This window comes from Heterocephalus glaber, unplaced genomic scaffold, assembly GCF_053883595.1.
Source record: "Heterocephalus glaber isolate CG9 unplaced genomic scaffold, H.glaber_assembly_v1.0 deba00001504, whole genome shotgun sequence".
NCBI classification, from domain to species: Eukaryota; Metazoa; Chordata; class Mammalia; order Rodentia; family Bathyergidae; genus Heterocephalus; species Heterocephalus glaber.
This window is the reverse complement of record NW_028258324.1, coordinates 51,537,469-51,551,527: the sequence shown is the minus strand read 5'-3', so window position 1 is coordinate 51,551,527 and position 14,059 is coordinate 51,537,469. Positions and strand designations below refer to the sequence as shown.

The 14,059-nt window shown below is 31.3% G+C and overlaps 1 protein-coding gene across 11 annotated transcripts in view; it reads right to left on the bottom strand.

Annotated features, from left to right (window-relative positions):
* Naaladl2 (N-acetylated alpha-linked acidic dipeptidase like 2) overlaps positions 1-14,059 on the bottom strand; it is an 891,856-nt gene that overhangs the window by 763,899 nt on the left and 113,898 nt on the right. For 5 of the 11 annotated variants that reach the window (XM_087186985.1, XM_087186986.1, XM_087186979.1 and 2 more), the window contains exon 2: positions 6,856-6,885. The exons of the other annotated variants lie outside the window; for them this stretch is intronic. In XM_087186985.1, the coding sequence (XP_087043111.1) occupies positions 6,856-6,885 (30 nt within the window). The remainder of the gene's footprint in view (positions 1-6,855; positions 6,886-14,059) is intronic. 11 annotated transcript variants of the gene reach the window in all.

The window sequence follows — 14,059 nt, the reverse complement described above, 5'->3', positions numbered from 1 at the left end:
TTATCTTCACTAAACTTTACCATTCATTTTGATTTGTTTTATTCTGTCTTTGCTCTTTCTTTATTCTCCTCTTTATGTTGTCTTCTGCCATTTTTTTTCTTTTGCCATTTAACATATTCTCTTTTTGCTATTTTTGTATCCATCTGCTCTTTTCAAGGATTTGTGGTCTTTACCTGTCTGTCAGAACTGCAGATAACTGCTCAAAAGCACAAAAGAAAGCCATCAAATGAGAGACGTTAGAATGACTCCTCTTAATTATTAAGGTTCTGTTGGTTTTCAATCAGGTGAGTAGTAGCAGGCATGAAACTGAAGAAGATGGAGCAGTAGTGCCTTAAGGGGCAACTCTGAAACCATTCAATGTGACCTGTCCTTAATTTTTTATGTTTGTTAAAAGAATAGAAAATACACATAAATCAAGCTAGTTGATTAAAGAAAAGTTGGTCAACAAAACTTACATACTATAAAAACTGAGCTATATCTGATTTCTTCAATTTCAGTAGAATTTAAGAGAAAATTATGTGCTCTGGGCTCTAATGTGATGAACAACCATTATCATCTGTGGTCTTTATCTTTCCCAGTTACCCTTTTATTCCTTATCCCTGGACATATGTCTCCTATCTCACTCAATTCAGAGTTTGTTATTCGATTATAAAATAAGTCACTGCATTTCTATGTTTTAAATACCCATATTTGATAGTAATAGAACATAAACTATTTAAAGCTTAAGATTTGAAACATGAATTTAAGAAATTCTAATTGATATGGAATGTTGTTGAATATAAGACTTTCTGGTAGAAAAATTCTATAATACATTTTTTATCTCATTCTTTAAATGCAATCAAAGCCAGTGAACAATCTATTACACAGTACCTGTTGTATCTGGAGATGTATAATTGATGTCAGAAAGTTATATGGTTAAAGTATGGGATTTGAAAAATTCGCAATTTATTGACACAAAAGAATATAAAAATCAACCCACATGAATGAAGTGCTTGTTCATTAGGAGAAAAGGTTAGGAAACATTGTTTTATTTTGAGAGAGTAAGCTCGATTTTCTGGCAAAAAGTTTACAATTTTCCAAATTAATAAAATGAAAAAAATGTTAATTAATAAAATGAAAGAAATTATTTCCATCAAAGCATTAGGGAGAGAAATAATCTGCTATCTGTTTTTACTTTTAATCAATTTATTTAGCTGGGTAAATTACTCTATTTTTTTAATCTTTGGAATACTACTTTGAAAATTATATACTCACAGGTGTCATGTTTTCATATTATATTTCTTGTCATTCATTTTCTAGTTATTTTTCTTCTCTCCCCTGCCTTTCACTAAGTCTAAACTGCCAGAATCAGTAAATGTTGTGTGATAGTATAAACATGGCGTTCTAAACCCTGATGCACAAATAGGCAAAGAATCACTGTTCTGTCTATTCTCTCCACTTCTGATGGGGTTACTAAAAAGCAACTTTTACACATTATTTACCACTGGCAAGTGATGAATGTTATAAAGAAGCTATGAACAAAATAGTAGAGCATCTTAAAAGAACAAAGAATAATCTAAGTGATCACCAGTAAATCTAATTCTTTGAGAAATTTAGTCAATTAAAAATAAGTACATACTTCATACCACAGTGATATATGTGCACCCATGTTCATAGCAGCACAATTTGTAATAGCTAAAACTTGGAAGCAGCTGAATTGGCCATCAACTAGAGACTGGATAAAGAAAATGTGGTCTTTTAATAAAATGAGGTACTACTTAGTCATAAAAAATGAGAAATTAGAGACATTTATAGCTAAATGGATGCACATTGAGGTGATACTCTTAAGTGAAATAAATAGGACACACATGTGTAAATACAGAATAGTTTCTCTGGTGTGAGAAACTGAAAGTGTAAATAAGGACTAAAAGGTATAATACATAATGTGAAATAGGAAGAAAAGGTGCAAAGGGGAAGGGGAAGTGGGAGGGGTAGGGGAAAGGAAAGAAGGGAATGGAATTAATATGAGAAAATGAAAAAAATGGAAACAAAGTCTTTGTAAATGGGGAGGGATGGAGGGGTTGAAGGGAGGGCAAGGGAAGGGGTAAAAAATAAGAACAAAGAGAGATTATGTAAAGGTGCAAATTAGGTGCAAATGTTAAGTGAAATAAATCAGACACACAAGCTTAATTATCCTTTGTGTTCTTTCATTTGGGTAATGAAAAGTACAAATAAAGAGAAAAGTGAAAGATTCATGAAAGGCAACAGGGAGATCCATCTTTTGCATACCAGAAGGGGTCCAAGAGACAGAGGGTGAAGGGAGGAGGGGAGAGGAAGATGCTATAAAAAGATTCAAGATGTGTCACATACATGTACTGAAAACCAACAGTAAATGTAAACATTCAGTGTCAAAAACATGAACTAAAATCATCATCATAATAATAATGAAAATGGAGAAAGGGGATCTAGAAAGGGAGAACGTGGGTAGGGTGAGAAAGCAGAATGAAAACAATCATGATATGATGTGTACATGTACCTACTCCCTAAGATGAATCCAAACATGCAAACATATGCTAATAAAATAAAATTTTAAAGAAGATTTATTTGAATCATATTAAATTTGGAGAATTTACAAACAAACTTGTGTTAATGACATCACAGTCTGGTTAAGGAAATCAATACTGCATTCTTCTGTATTGGTTGTGGAACAGCTGGGTAACTTTTACATAGATGTGATCTTTAAATTTTACATCATCCTAACCACATTTTAGAAGAAATTTCAGTTAAACTGTCTTTATTAGCATTCTTTTTTTAAAATATAGCTTGTTCTATTTCAGTTCTATTATACATTTTTTAACCCCTAAAAGAACAAAAGTTAAATGTGTAAGAGTCAAATATGCAATGACAATGCAGAAACCTAATAACTAAGCAAAATGTTCAATATGTGTACAGGTGTACTAACCCTAAGAAAAGTTAGTGAACAGCTGTCTATTATTTCAAAATAAATATGTTTGAACTCCTCCCTGAGTAAGCCAAGTTTGATTCTCCTGGAAGAAGAGAGCACAGATATGTCCTGCTTTTCATTTTGTTTAGTTTTGTTTTTGCTTATTTGCTTTTTTAGAAAGCTCCTTCATTTTCCTGATATATTCTATTCACCTCTTCCACTCTGGGAGAGGGGGGTTCAAGAAAAGAGAATCTTAGAGCACTAACATTTTGTAATCAAACAAAACATCACAAAATGGTTTAGTTACTGCATCTATACATGTCCATTTAATAATAAAAAACATTTTGATTTACACAATTCTAATTTTAAAAAAATACTTCTAAACCGGGCATGATGGTGCATGCCTATAACCCCAGTACTCTGTGAGAGTGAGGCAGCATGGCTGCAAGTTTGAGTTCACTCTGTGCAATTTTGTGAGACCTTGTCTCAAAACAAAAATATAAAGGACTGAGATGTATACAAGCATGACAGCTCTGCCTGAGTTCAATTTGTAGACACACAAAAAACACATTTCTATGTAATGTGAAAATTTGTCATTCCAAAGTTGACTAATATACTCTTGAATCAGAACATTCTATTCAGTTCTAAATAGCAAATTAACATTAATTTCCACATCTCAAATAATCACTTTTTTCTAAGAAAACGTTTAAAAAATTATTTTAGGGTCATTAGAAAATTGATGAAGGTATTTTATATGTAGAAATAATCTGAATAAATGAAGCAGAAATTATACATAAGATCTTTGAAATAAATTTCTTTTTCTCTTAAAAGAACTCTAAAATGTTAAACTAGTTGAATGGAAATGTACTAAATAAACTTCATAAAAAGTACATCTTACCCAATAATAGATATTATCTGTACTCCCAAAAAAGAATCATTACTTTGCACGTTGAAAAAAATGTATTGTATCTGGAAATAGATAAGATGTTTTTGAAAGATTCATTGTTAGTAAACCCAAGAAATTACATTGCTTCAAATCAACAATAATCTTATCGCAACTGATCTTTATTTTTCTCTCAGCACTTAATCGACAGTAACAGAAAATTCACTCTTCAAGTCTGTTTATGGAGGTCAAAATCAGTAAGCTTAAAGGTAGATCTCAGAACATTACATATAGAAACAACAGAACCCTAAATCTTGATTGTTCTTAAATTAATGCCCATTTTATTTCCTATATCTGATAGTCACAGGTGTATTTTGTTTAACTTTAAACTGAAGTGTAATACATCACTAGTTATCAAAATAAATTGTTCTAACAGAGTCGATTCTTAGGAAACTACGCTGTTTAAACCATGGTATTATTGTTTAGCAAAATAAAATAGTAAACTCTGATTTATTTTGTAATTTGGATTTATTAAAGTCAATATCAATATTAATCACTTTTGTATGACTCTAGTCTACTTTCAGGTAGAGTCCCATAAAGTGAAGAATAGAAGCACTGCATTAGGGCAGACATTACCTTTTCTGTTTTAGTCATGTGCAAACACACACGGTAATCTCATGAATGGCATTTAATCTGAATGCTAATGTTTTCAAGTATAATACTGACTTGGAGTAAGATCATTATGTGTTTATCCTCTCAAATGAACAATAAGGTTTATGCTCAACTGTTTAAAAACAACATATTCTCAAGGACAGCCTTTATTACTTCTATCTCCATACAGAGACATTTTAGTTCCCTATTCTCTTCTGACTTCTTTCTCCATCTTTCCTCTAGCCTTTTGTTGTTTTGTATATAGGGTGATACTTGTAAAGGTTATACTTTTCCAAACATATGTAAAGTTTCCACCTCTATTTTTTCTCACATATTTAAGCAATTAAACTACTTTAGGGTCCATATATTGAGGCCAAGAATGTGTCCAAACATATTCATAATTGTGATACATATGGGTTTTAATTAATCGTTAATTCTTTTATATGTTTTATAAGAATCTATTCTAAAATGTAAATGTTTATTTTTAAAAGAAATTTTGTATTCTTACATAAAGTGGAAAATCAGTACCAAATCTAAAATAAATATAAAGAAAATGAAGCAATGGCATTAAATGCCAAATGAATTTTAAATCCCTATAACTGGAGTATAGCCCTCGTGAGGGCAAGGTATTTTGTCTCTTTTATTTACTACATGACCCCAAACTCTGTAATAGTACTTAACATGAATATTTTTCTATAAAATTTTGTTGAATGAATAATAAATATACTGGAAAGTAAATTGAAAATATGTACCAGTTTTGTGTTTCCCAGCTCCTTAGAGCTCATTCACTAAATATAAAGAGTTTTTATTTCTAATAAGTTCACATTCATTTCAAGCAAAAGTAATTCTTGTGAAATATTATAGACACTAGTATTTGTATACTGTACATACATAAATGCTTAGACCAACTGTAATATATTGATTGCAATAGTGAATAAAGTTCTGTATGTCTTCAACAATGTGATTCCAAGTACACAAAAACTGTAGGGCACAGCCTTTCACTTATGATTTCATTTACGACTGAAAATGGAACCACTTGCAGAGATTTTAAAATACTGATAACATGGACTCTGTACCCAACCCAATAAAATTAAAATCTAATGAGAATAGAGACAGCCATGAGAACTGTTTTTAAAATTTCACAAGTGATTCAAAAGTGGAGACAGTGCTGAAAGCCGTTAATATAGGACAGCTGTGAAAATAGATTTGTCTGTGCAGAATATGATATATTCATCTCAAGTTTATAAAAATGTTTCTATCTATATACAACCCATATTTTTTCTTATTTTATCAACTTTGTAAAGTTCCTCTCAGCTTTCCATATATACAATTTTAAAAAGCTATGTTTACTTAAAATCATTTTCAAAAACTCAAATCTCTGACTTTTTTATAGAACTTACATTAAAACCCTCCAACTATATCTAATATTTAGAAAGTAAAACCTTCTGAAGTGATTTAGAAAATGATCTTATGTCCTATGAAAAACAAGAAATAATAATTTTCTCATTCCTTTTCTTTGTCTCAGGAATGGTAATAATATCATATAAATTATTTACAATACAACATAACTGCTAAAATATATCTCAAACATGACTATGTCACAGCAAAGTAACGCACAGTCATAACAATATGATCAGATAAGACAGTAAAAATATCATAGATCTCCAAATTTAAGAAACATTAAATTGATATCCTCAATTTAGGACCAAAGTTGGTTTGAAGATCTATGTAGTTGTTTATCAGACAGATATTGTGCTGCATTCACAGAAATTCTATTTTCCTTTTCAAACTTCAAGATCCATCATATAGATAATGCTTTGTTTAATTATCATGCAGATTGATGTACTCACATATAACACTATAATTTTTCTTAACAGGAAATGTTTTTATGTTTACCATAAGGGATTTATCACTGATATTATTACTGACACCAAGTGAAGCAGCAAAAAGTATTAATATAATAAGGAAACGTGGGGAAATTGAGAAATGTAATTAAAACCAAAACTTAAAACAAAGATATATGTATGTCCTTATTGTATAGGAAGGTTATCATTTTCATTGGTTGTTAGTCATTAAACCCACCACTTCTGGCTTTACTGCCTCAAGTTTAAATTTTAGCTAAAGTCATCTTCTTGTGTCATTTGTTATGTCTTATCTTCTTGTGAATTTGTTTCTTTTGTAATTTTTTCTTCCCTATAATCCATCTTGCATATTACTAGCTGTTTAATATTTTAAAAATCCCATCTTTATCCTCTTGTTCTGCTAGTAATTGTTTCTACCTGCCAACAACATAAAAGCCAAAATCTCTCATTGGACTCAACATTCTTGGAATGATTTTGTTCCTAACAAATTCCTCATCATTGGGCCGGGGATTTAGCTCAGAGGTTCCGCCACCTACCTTGAAAGTGCAAGGTCCAGAGTTCAATCCCTGGTACCAAAAAAGAAAAAAAAATAAAATTGCTCATCATAACCTTTTTTTATTTATTCAAAGTTTAAACACCACATTAAATTGCCTTTCATGAAACAAAAGGTAAAATGATTTTTCTGATGAATTAATGCAGACCTGGAAAAATTTATGAATAAATACTAACTGTGTGGCCAATTTATTGACCATGTCCACCGAAATCTTATATTAAAATCTTAACTCATAGTATCTCAAGATGCAGCCTTATGTGGAAACAGTCACAGCAGATGTAATTAATTAAAATGAAGTCAATCTGCCATAGAATAGGCTCCTAATGTAATATGGCTGGTATCCATGTAAAAAGGTGATATTTGGACACAGATATACACAGAGGGAGAATGACATGCAGATATTCTAGTTAAGCTGTTACAAATCAAAGAACTATCAGAGGCGAGGAGAAAGGCTTGGAACAGATCCTTCCCTAGTGCCTTTGAATGGAGCATGGATCTTGGATTTCTAGCCACTGTCTAGCCTCTGAAACAATAAAATTCTCTTGTTTAACCCACTGAGTATATGGAAGCCCCAGTAAAAAGACATGTTGGATAACTATTTTATATTTTAGTTTAAATTTTTCATTTAAAAATAGGATTATGTCACTTATGTATATCACATGGTTGCACTGAGCATTATGAGACATTATATTTAAATATTTTCCTTACTGTTCATACATCACTACTTCTAATTTACATGGACAATATACTTGAACAAATTAAAGGTTTCCTGGATCTTAGTAATTTCAACTGCAGACTGGTAAAAACAGAAATTTTTATTGACAGCGGCCTATATGGAGTTTCTTGTGACTGTGGCTCCAGATTCTGTGATTCACGATCAGAATTCCCCTAACCTTAATTTTGTTTTAACTGCTTATCTCCATCACTAGCTGATTTTTGAGGACCTCAGAGATGATATAACTTAAACCATGACAGAAACTACCAGTTTTTCTTCTTTGCACGCTGTTACATTACAGTTTATTTCAGATTACTCAAATTCCTCATAGGTTGATTTGGAAACTTATAATTCATTTGTGATTGCTCATGAAAAAAAGATGACATAAATCTTATTTTTCTTTGTCTCTTTCAGTGGCTCCCAAACTTTGGCATGCATCAGAATTTGCTGAAGACTTATTAAAACAGATCTCTGGGTCCCACCCTTAAGGTTCCTGATTCCTTAGGACTAGGAATGATGGCTTAAAAAGTGCATTTCTACCAAGTTTACAGGTGATGCCAATTCTATTGTTTCAGGAACCACATTTTGAGAGCCACTGTTCTATTAGTGACATAAATATTCAAATGAACAATATTCAAGTGTTCAGATTCGATAAACTAGCAACCCATTTTGGGTACAGTTGGAAGATCACCTAAACACAGGCAGCCATTGCTACATTTAATCTCTGTTTGAACAAAAGAAGTGCTACACCTTTATTATAAATTGCCATGAAAACCAACAGAAAATAATATGTGACAGTTAGTTTATATATAGTCTGTACCTTTGGGCTACCCACATTTTTATATTTCGATAATTTGTTTCTATTAAGTTTTCAAAATGGCATTTTGAGTACTTAAAATCTCAAACTCTTCTTCACAAATTGTTTTACTCATCAAATCATTATGGAACATCTAATTTACAAGCACTTCCCCAAAGTTACAAGCTACTTACATTGTGGTAAATAAATTTGAAATTGAATTTGTTTAACTCAAAAACCTACTTTCTTAAGTACTATTTTATAGTGGGAATATTACTAGCACCCAGGTGTCATTAGCCTACTCCAATACACTGAGTATATGAGGGCTTGCTCTGGATAAAGCATTGCATTTGATGTGGGAATGCATAATAAAGAAGACAAAATCCTGCTCTTAAAAATAGCAGAGAAATTTTAATGTAAGTAAACTTTTTAAAACTATGCACTACAATATCACTTATCACAACAAAATCAAGTTTTAAATTTTTTTCTCAGAAACAATATAACTTGATCTTAAATATAACAGGAAGCAATTTTATTAATTTATTTATTTATTTATTTTTATCAGATTTTTTTTCCATTTTATAGATAAACTAGCTAAAGAACAAAGGTTTTACATGACTTTCCATCCTTTCCATTCTCTAGATCACGTTTTCCCAAAATGTATCTGGTAACACACTTGACCTAAAAGATGCTTAGAGAGAAAAAAGTTCAGTGGGCGATTTTGAATTTTCCTTGGGGATCTAGAATGCATCATTTTAATAGGTCCAGAAAGACCTGTAATTTAAAAAATAATGTAACTTTGCTCAGTGAAATGTTTCCCAAACGTACATAACCACACAATTCTGTATTAGAGTTTTTGAAACACTGATCTGAATCTACAGTTTTCCAAAAACGCATACAGAGACTAAATTCCACAAGATTGTGAAGCTGCAGTTGGGAGTACTTCATGAGTCCTTGGCTTCTTCCCTTTACTCCTACCAGACTGATTACATCCAGAGTAATTCTACTTTTATCTATAGAAGGGTATGATTCTTTTGTTTGGTACATTGTAATTCTTTTATTGGTACATTGTAGGTATGCAACACAATTACATTTCTCATTGGGAATTGTACCTTTACATAATGCATCTTGGTTCTTATTTTTTCCCCATTCCTAGCCCTCCCTTCACCCCCTCCACCCTTGCCTATTTACAAAGACTTTATTTCCATTTTTTCCATTTCTCATCATTTTTCCTTTCCCTTCTTTCCTTTCCCCCGCAGAAGGGTATGATTCTTGAACGTTAATCCAAAAGGAAAAAATCACTACTTGACATGAATCACCAAATTTATACTACATACCCAGGAAAGGGATGTAAACAAGACTCATCTTGAAAAAGCCACTAAAGTTTACTTCAAAAAGATTTAGAATATAATTATATTTGTGTATTAATGTTTATAATGAACAAATAATGAATCAACTTTAGTTAAGAGTTTTACAAATTGTTTTGAGAAATTTTTGGTAACATATGATTAGTAATATTCAATTTTTACATCATGAACATAAATGCCTTCTTGAATAATATTCTAAATTCTTATTAATTTTTTCAAAGGTTTAGTTTAATTCTTTGACAAAAAGATTTAAAAGTCTTTTTGAAATACTCTACTATTATCTTGAATCCATTCTATGGGCATATTTTATAATCACCACAAATAAAATCAAATTTTAGAATAAGGAAGAAGCAGATAAATGAGAATTCAAAGACTAAATATTGCAGATAAAGTAGGGAAGAACGCTGTGAAGACAGGATGATGCGGTAGTATCTATTTGTCATAATTCTTATTTTTTATATTTTTGGATATTTTAACGTCTTAAGACCTTGTTAATCCTGCAGAGCTAGAGCTAGCCAATTTCTAGGGATAGTAGCAACTGTTAGTCAGGCTCCCTTTCATATTCAATAAATGAGTATAATATAAATGTTTGTATCCCCTCTCTGATTTGGAATGGTGAAACCTTATCATCAGTGTGACCGTATCAGGAGGTGAGACCGCTGAAAGGTGGTTAGAACCCAAACCGAGCCCAATAATGGGATTAGAGGCCTTATAAAAGAGGCCTCTTGTTTTAGTTCCCTGAAAAGAAAGTTTTATGTTATTATCTGTTTGTTTCTTCTTTGTAAGAATATTTTTAGTTGATGTTTTGTACTCTCAGTAACTATTTGAAGATAATGATACACAGCATATTAACTATTGTTATTTTCTTATTATTTTGTTATCAAATTTTGTTTAATTTTTTCATAAAATAAAAGAGGCCCCAGAGAGCTTTTTGCTCTTTCTACCATGTGAGAATCCAATAAGAAGGTGTCGTCTATAAAGCAGAAAGTCCTCACCAGACAGAAAATTTGCTGGCCCCTTAATCTTAAATATTCTAGTCTCCAGATTTATGAGAAATAAATTTCAATTACTCATAAATTACCCAGTTTGTGATATTTTGTTAGAGCAGTATGAACAGACTAAGACACAATACAAATTGTAGATTCCTAACTACCTCCTTCACTGTCACTCTCATTAACTAATCCAACACTGCTCCTATCATAAATCACCTAGGGCCAAAAACCAAACTAAAGAATGCACTTATGGTCCAGAGCCCAGTGCAATTAATCCAATTGTCCAATTCTAAACTCTTTACTGGCCCTGCCTTGCCTTTCTCTTATAAACCAAACTAAAGACTGAGGATCACCCTCTTCCTTCCTGAATCTAGTAATTACATATGGGAACATGACTGGTGTGGCATGCCTCCTCCTCCTGGAAACTGTGAGTAATAAAATTTCTTACAATGGCATTGACCTTGTCATGTCATCATCTCTATAATTACATCAAAAGTACAATCTAACTTAGTAGTCCTCTCTGCCAAGTCTTCAGTTACCTGTGGCTTTGCACATGATTTCATCACTTCATCAACAACACCCAATAAAATTCATGCAATCCCTCATTGATTGCAAGGTTTAGATGTTACACTTTCAATTCACTTATATTGTACAGTTAGGTGTAAAGAATAGTAAATAGGAGATATAGATAAAGTCCTTCCCTTGCTAGACATGAATATAAAGATTAAACTGGGAGGTATGTTTGAGTAGGGATCAAATATACTCACTCAAGTTCACTAAGGAATATTTTTATTGTATAATAGTTGTCGTTTCATTGTACAAATCATAATGACAATATCTTCAATCTTCAATAAGGAATCTTCAAATAACCAGGAAACTTTGTCTGAATTTTACATCCTGAATATTTAATTACTTGATTAAAGCTTTGTTGCCAAATGTAGGCTGTAAATCCAATCAGCCAGGTATCATGATTTCAGTTCCCCATTGCATTCCCAAGTATCAAACACAAGATAGGCTCTCAATAAATGTTATTGATCTTAAAACCCTTGCTTTAAGAATGGCTTTTGTCTTGCGATAAAACTGTCTCCTACAACCCCATTGCATTTGACTCCCTTGGAACTGCTTTGGCTGCATTGCATTCTATGTTGTAGATGGCCAGTTGCTTCTGAACCACAGTCTCTTCTTACCTAATGGCAAATGTTCCACAAAAAAACAGCGACTTTCCAGCTTTCCTTAACACTAGGTATGACCACATTCTTAAGTTTCAGCAAATGATGTTGGACAGCACTTGTGTGACTGCTAAAAGCTCCTTTAAATGAAGGAGATAGCCTTTTCTCTGACCATTTTTTCACCTTGTTATCTGATAATCAATCTGATGGCTGGAACTCTAGCAGTAATATAGGACAAAATGAGTGAGGGCCAAATAGGCATGGTATAGAGATGACTACTGATATTTATGGTATCATCATCAACACTGGACTAATTTCAGAAGTTCTCACAGATAAGAAAAAAAAACCTTCTATTTTTAAGCTACAGTTATTTTGAGGCAGTGTGAACTAAATCATATGTAAAGTAAATATTCATTAATTTACTATAAAACAAAAACTGATAATATATTTATTTTTATATCAAATTTTATGTTTAAAGAAATGGTAAGAAATTTCATATAGATTTAGCAGGAAACATAACAACAAATGTTGTCCCACATTATGATTTATTACCATAGATTATATGGCGACATAGGTTTCCACCATTCTTAAGGAACTTAAAATATGTTAAGAAATGTTAGAGTTTACAAATGTTTCATTCACATACTTTTTAATTATCCAGTTTGTCTACATTTATACTATGTAGTAACTAAGCTTAGAGTTCTCTTCTCACTCTGGAATTACCTGAGAAATAATATGATTTATGAATAAGTTAAAATACAACAGCATTTAAAAATAATGATTTGCTAACTTAGGGGAAAAGCAAGTCTACTTTGTAGACTCAATGACTTTGGAAAACAAGTAAATATTCTGTTATTGTTTTTAATTTTTAAAGGGAACAGTAAGTTTTCGTTGTCATAATTTAAAGCCTTCTTACAGAATCCAGAATTTACTCTAGAACTTTGTCTTCTTTGAACTTATGCAAACAAATTTCAAATAAATCTGCAGTTTGAAATATATTGCAACATCAATATTTTACACTTAAGTTGTGAGAGCTCCAGCTCTTAAAGATTTCAATCTTGAAGATACAATAGATATGACTAAAACATGAAAATAATTAGAGAATATGGATTACATATTATACTAAATAAATAATGGAGAGAGAGAGAGAAACAATTATTTATACTGTACGGAACAAGTCTAATATATAGAAAATGGTGTCTCTATAAATATAACCCATTTTTTGTTAGCTCTAAATACTATAATTAGAAAATTTTGTTCTCATTAAACTAATTAATAAAAACTCCTTATATATCGTAATTATGAATTAGTATATTCATAAATAGATTTAAGAAACACATTTATATTAAAATTAACATTTATAACAATCTTTCTTTTTTATTTAGACTATTTCATCATTCCTGAGTGTTTTGGAGTTGCTATTGTAATCATTTTTTAATTTATGCATTCAATCAACAAATACCTGTCAAACGCCTCCAGTGTCACATGTATTATAAGAGGTTCAGGAAATATAATCATGAATAAAATAGTTTCTATCTTAGAAAATCTTAGATGTCTGCTGAAGAGAAAGATAACTAAATAGGAATTTAATATGCATTGATGCATACTATGAAAACGACATGCCAGGAAAGCACTGGGAGATCAAAAGTGGCTTCCAAAAGGAAGTGGCACCTAAATCAAGTAAGAGTTGAAAAAGGCATTCTAGGCTATGAACTGAAGAGGTAAGAGAGGGTAAGCCTTACCTCAATGACATTGGTTAGCAATGACCTATAAGGACAAAGTGGTCACAAGAAGGAAAATTATAAGACTTAATTCTGTGAAGAGTTTAGATATCATCATGGAGGTAATTGGGAGCTGTTGAAAGATTTTCATCAGGGTTACAAAGTAACTGATATTGTTGGATATCAGAGGTAAAACAATTGTTTAATTAAATTTATAGAATCCCAAATGCCAGAAAATATTTAGCTAATATTAATAAAAGCATTTTTGTCAATGACATTTATAAACATACATATTACCACTACACTATATACTATATAAACTATACTATACTATATACTATACTGTTATACTATACTGTATATAGTACACTATATATACACTACATATACTATAGTATATATACTGTACTATATATACAGTATATAT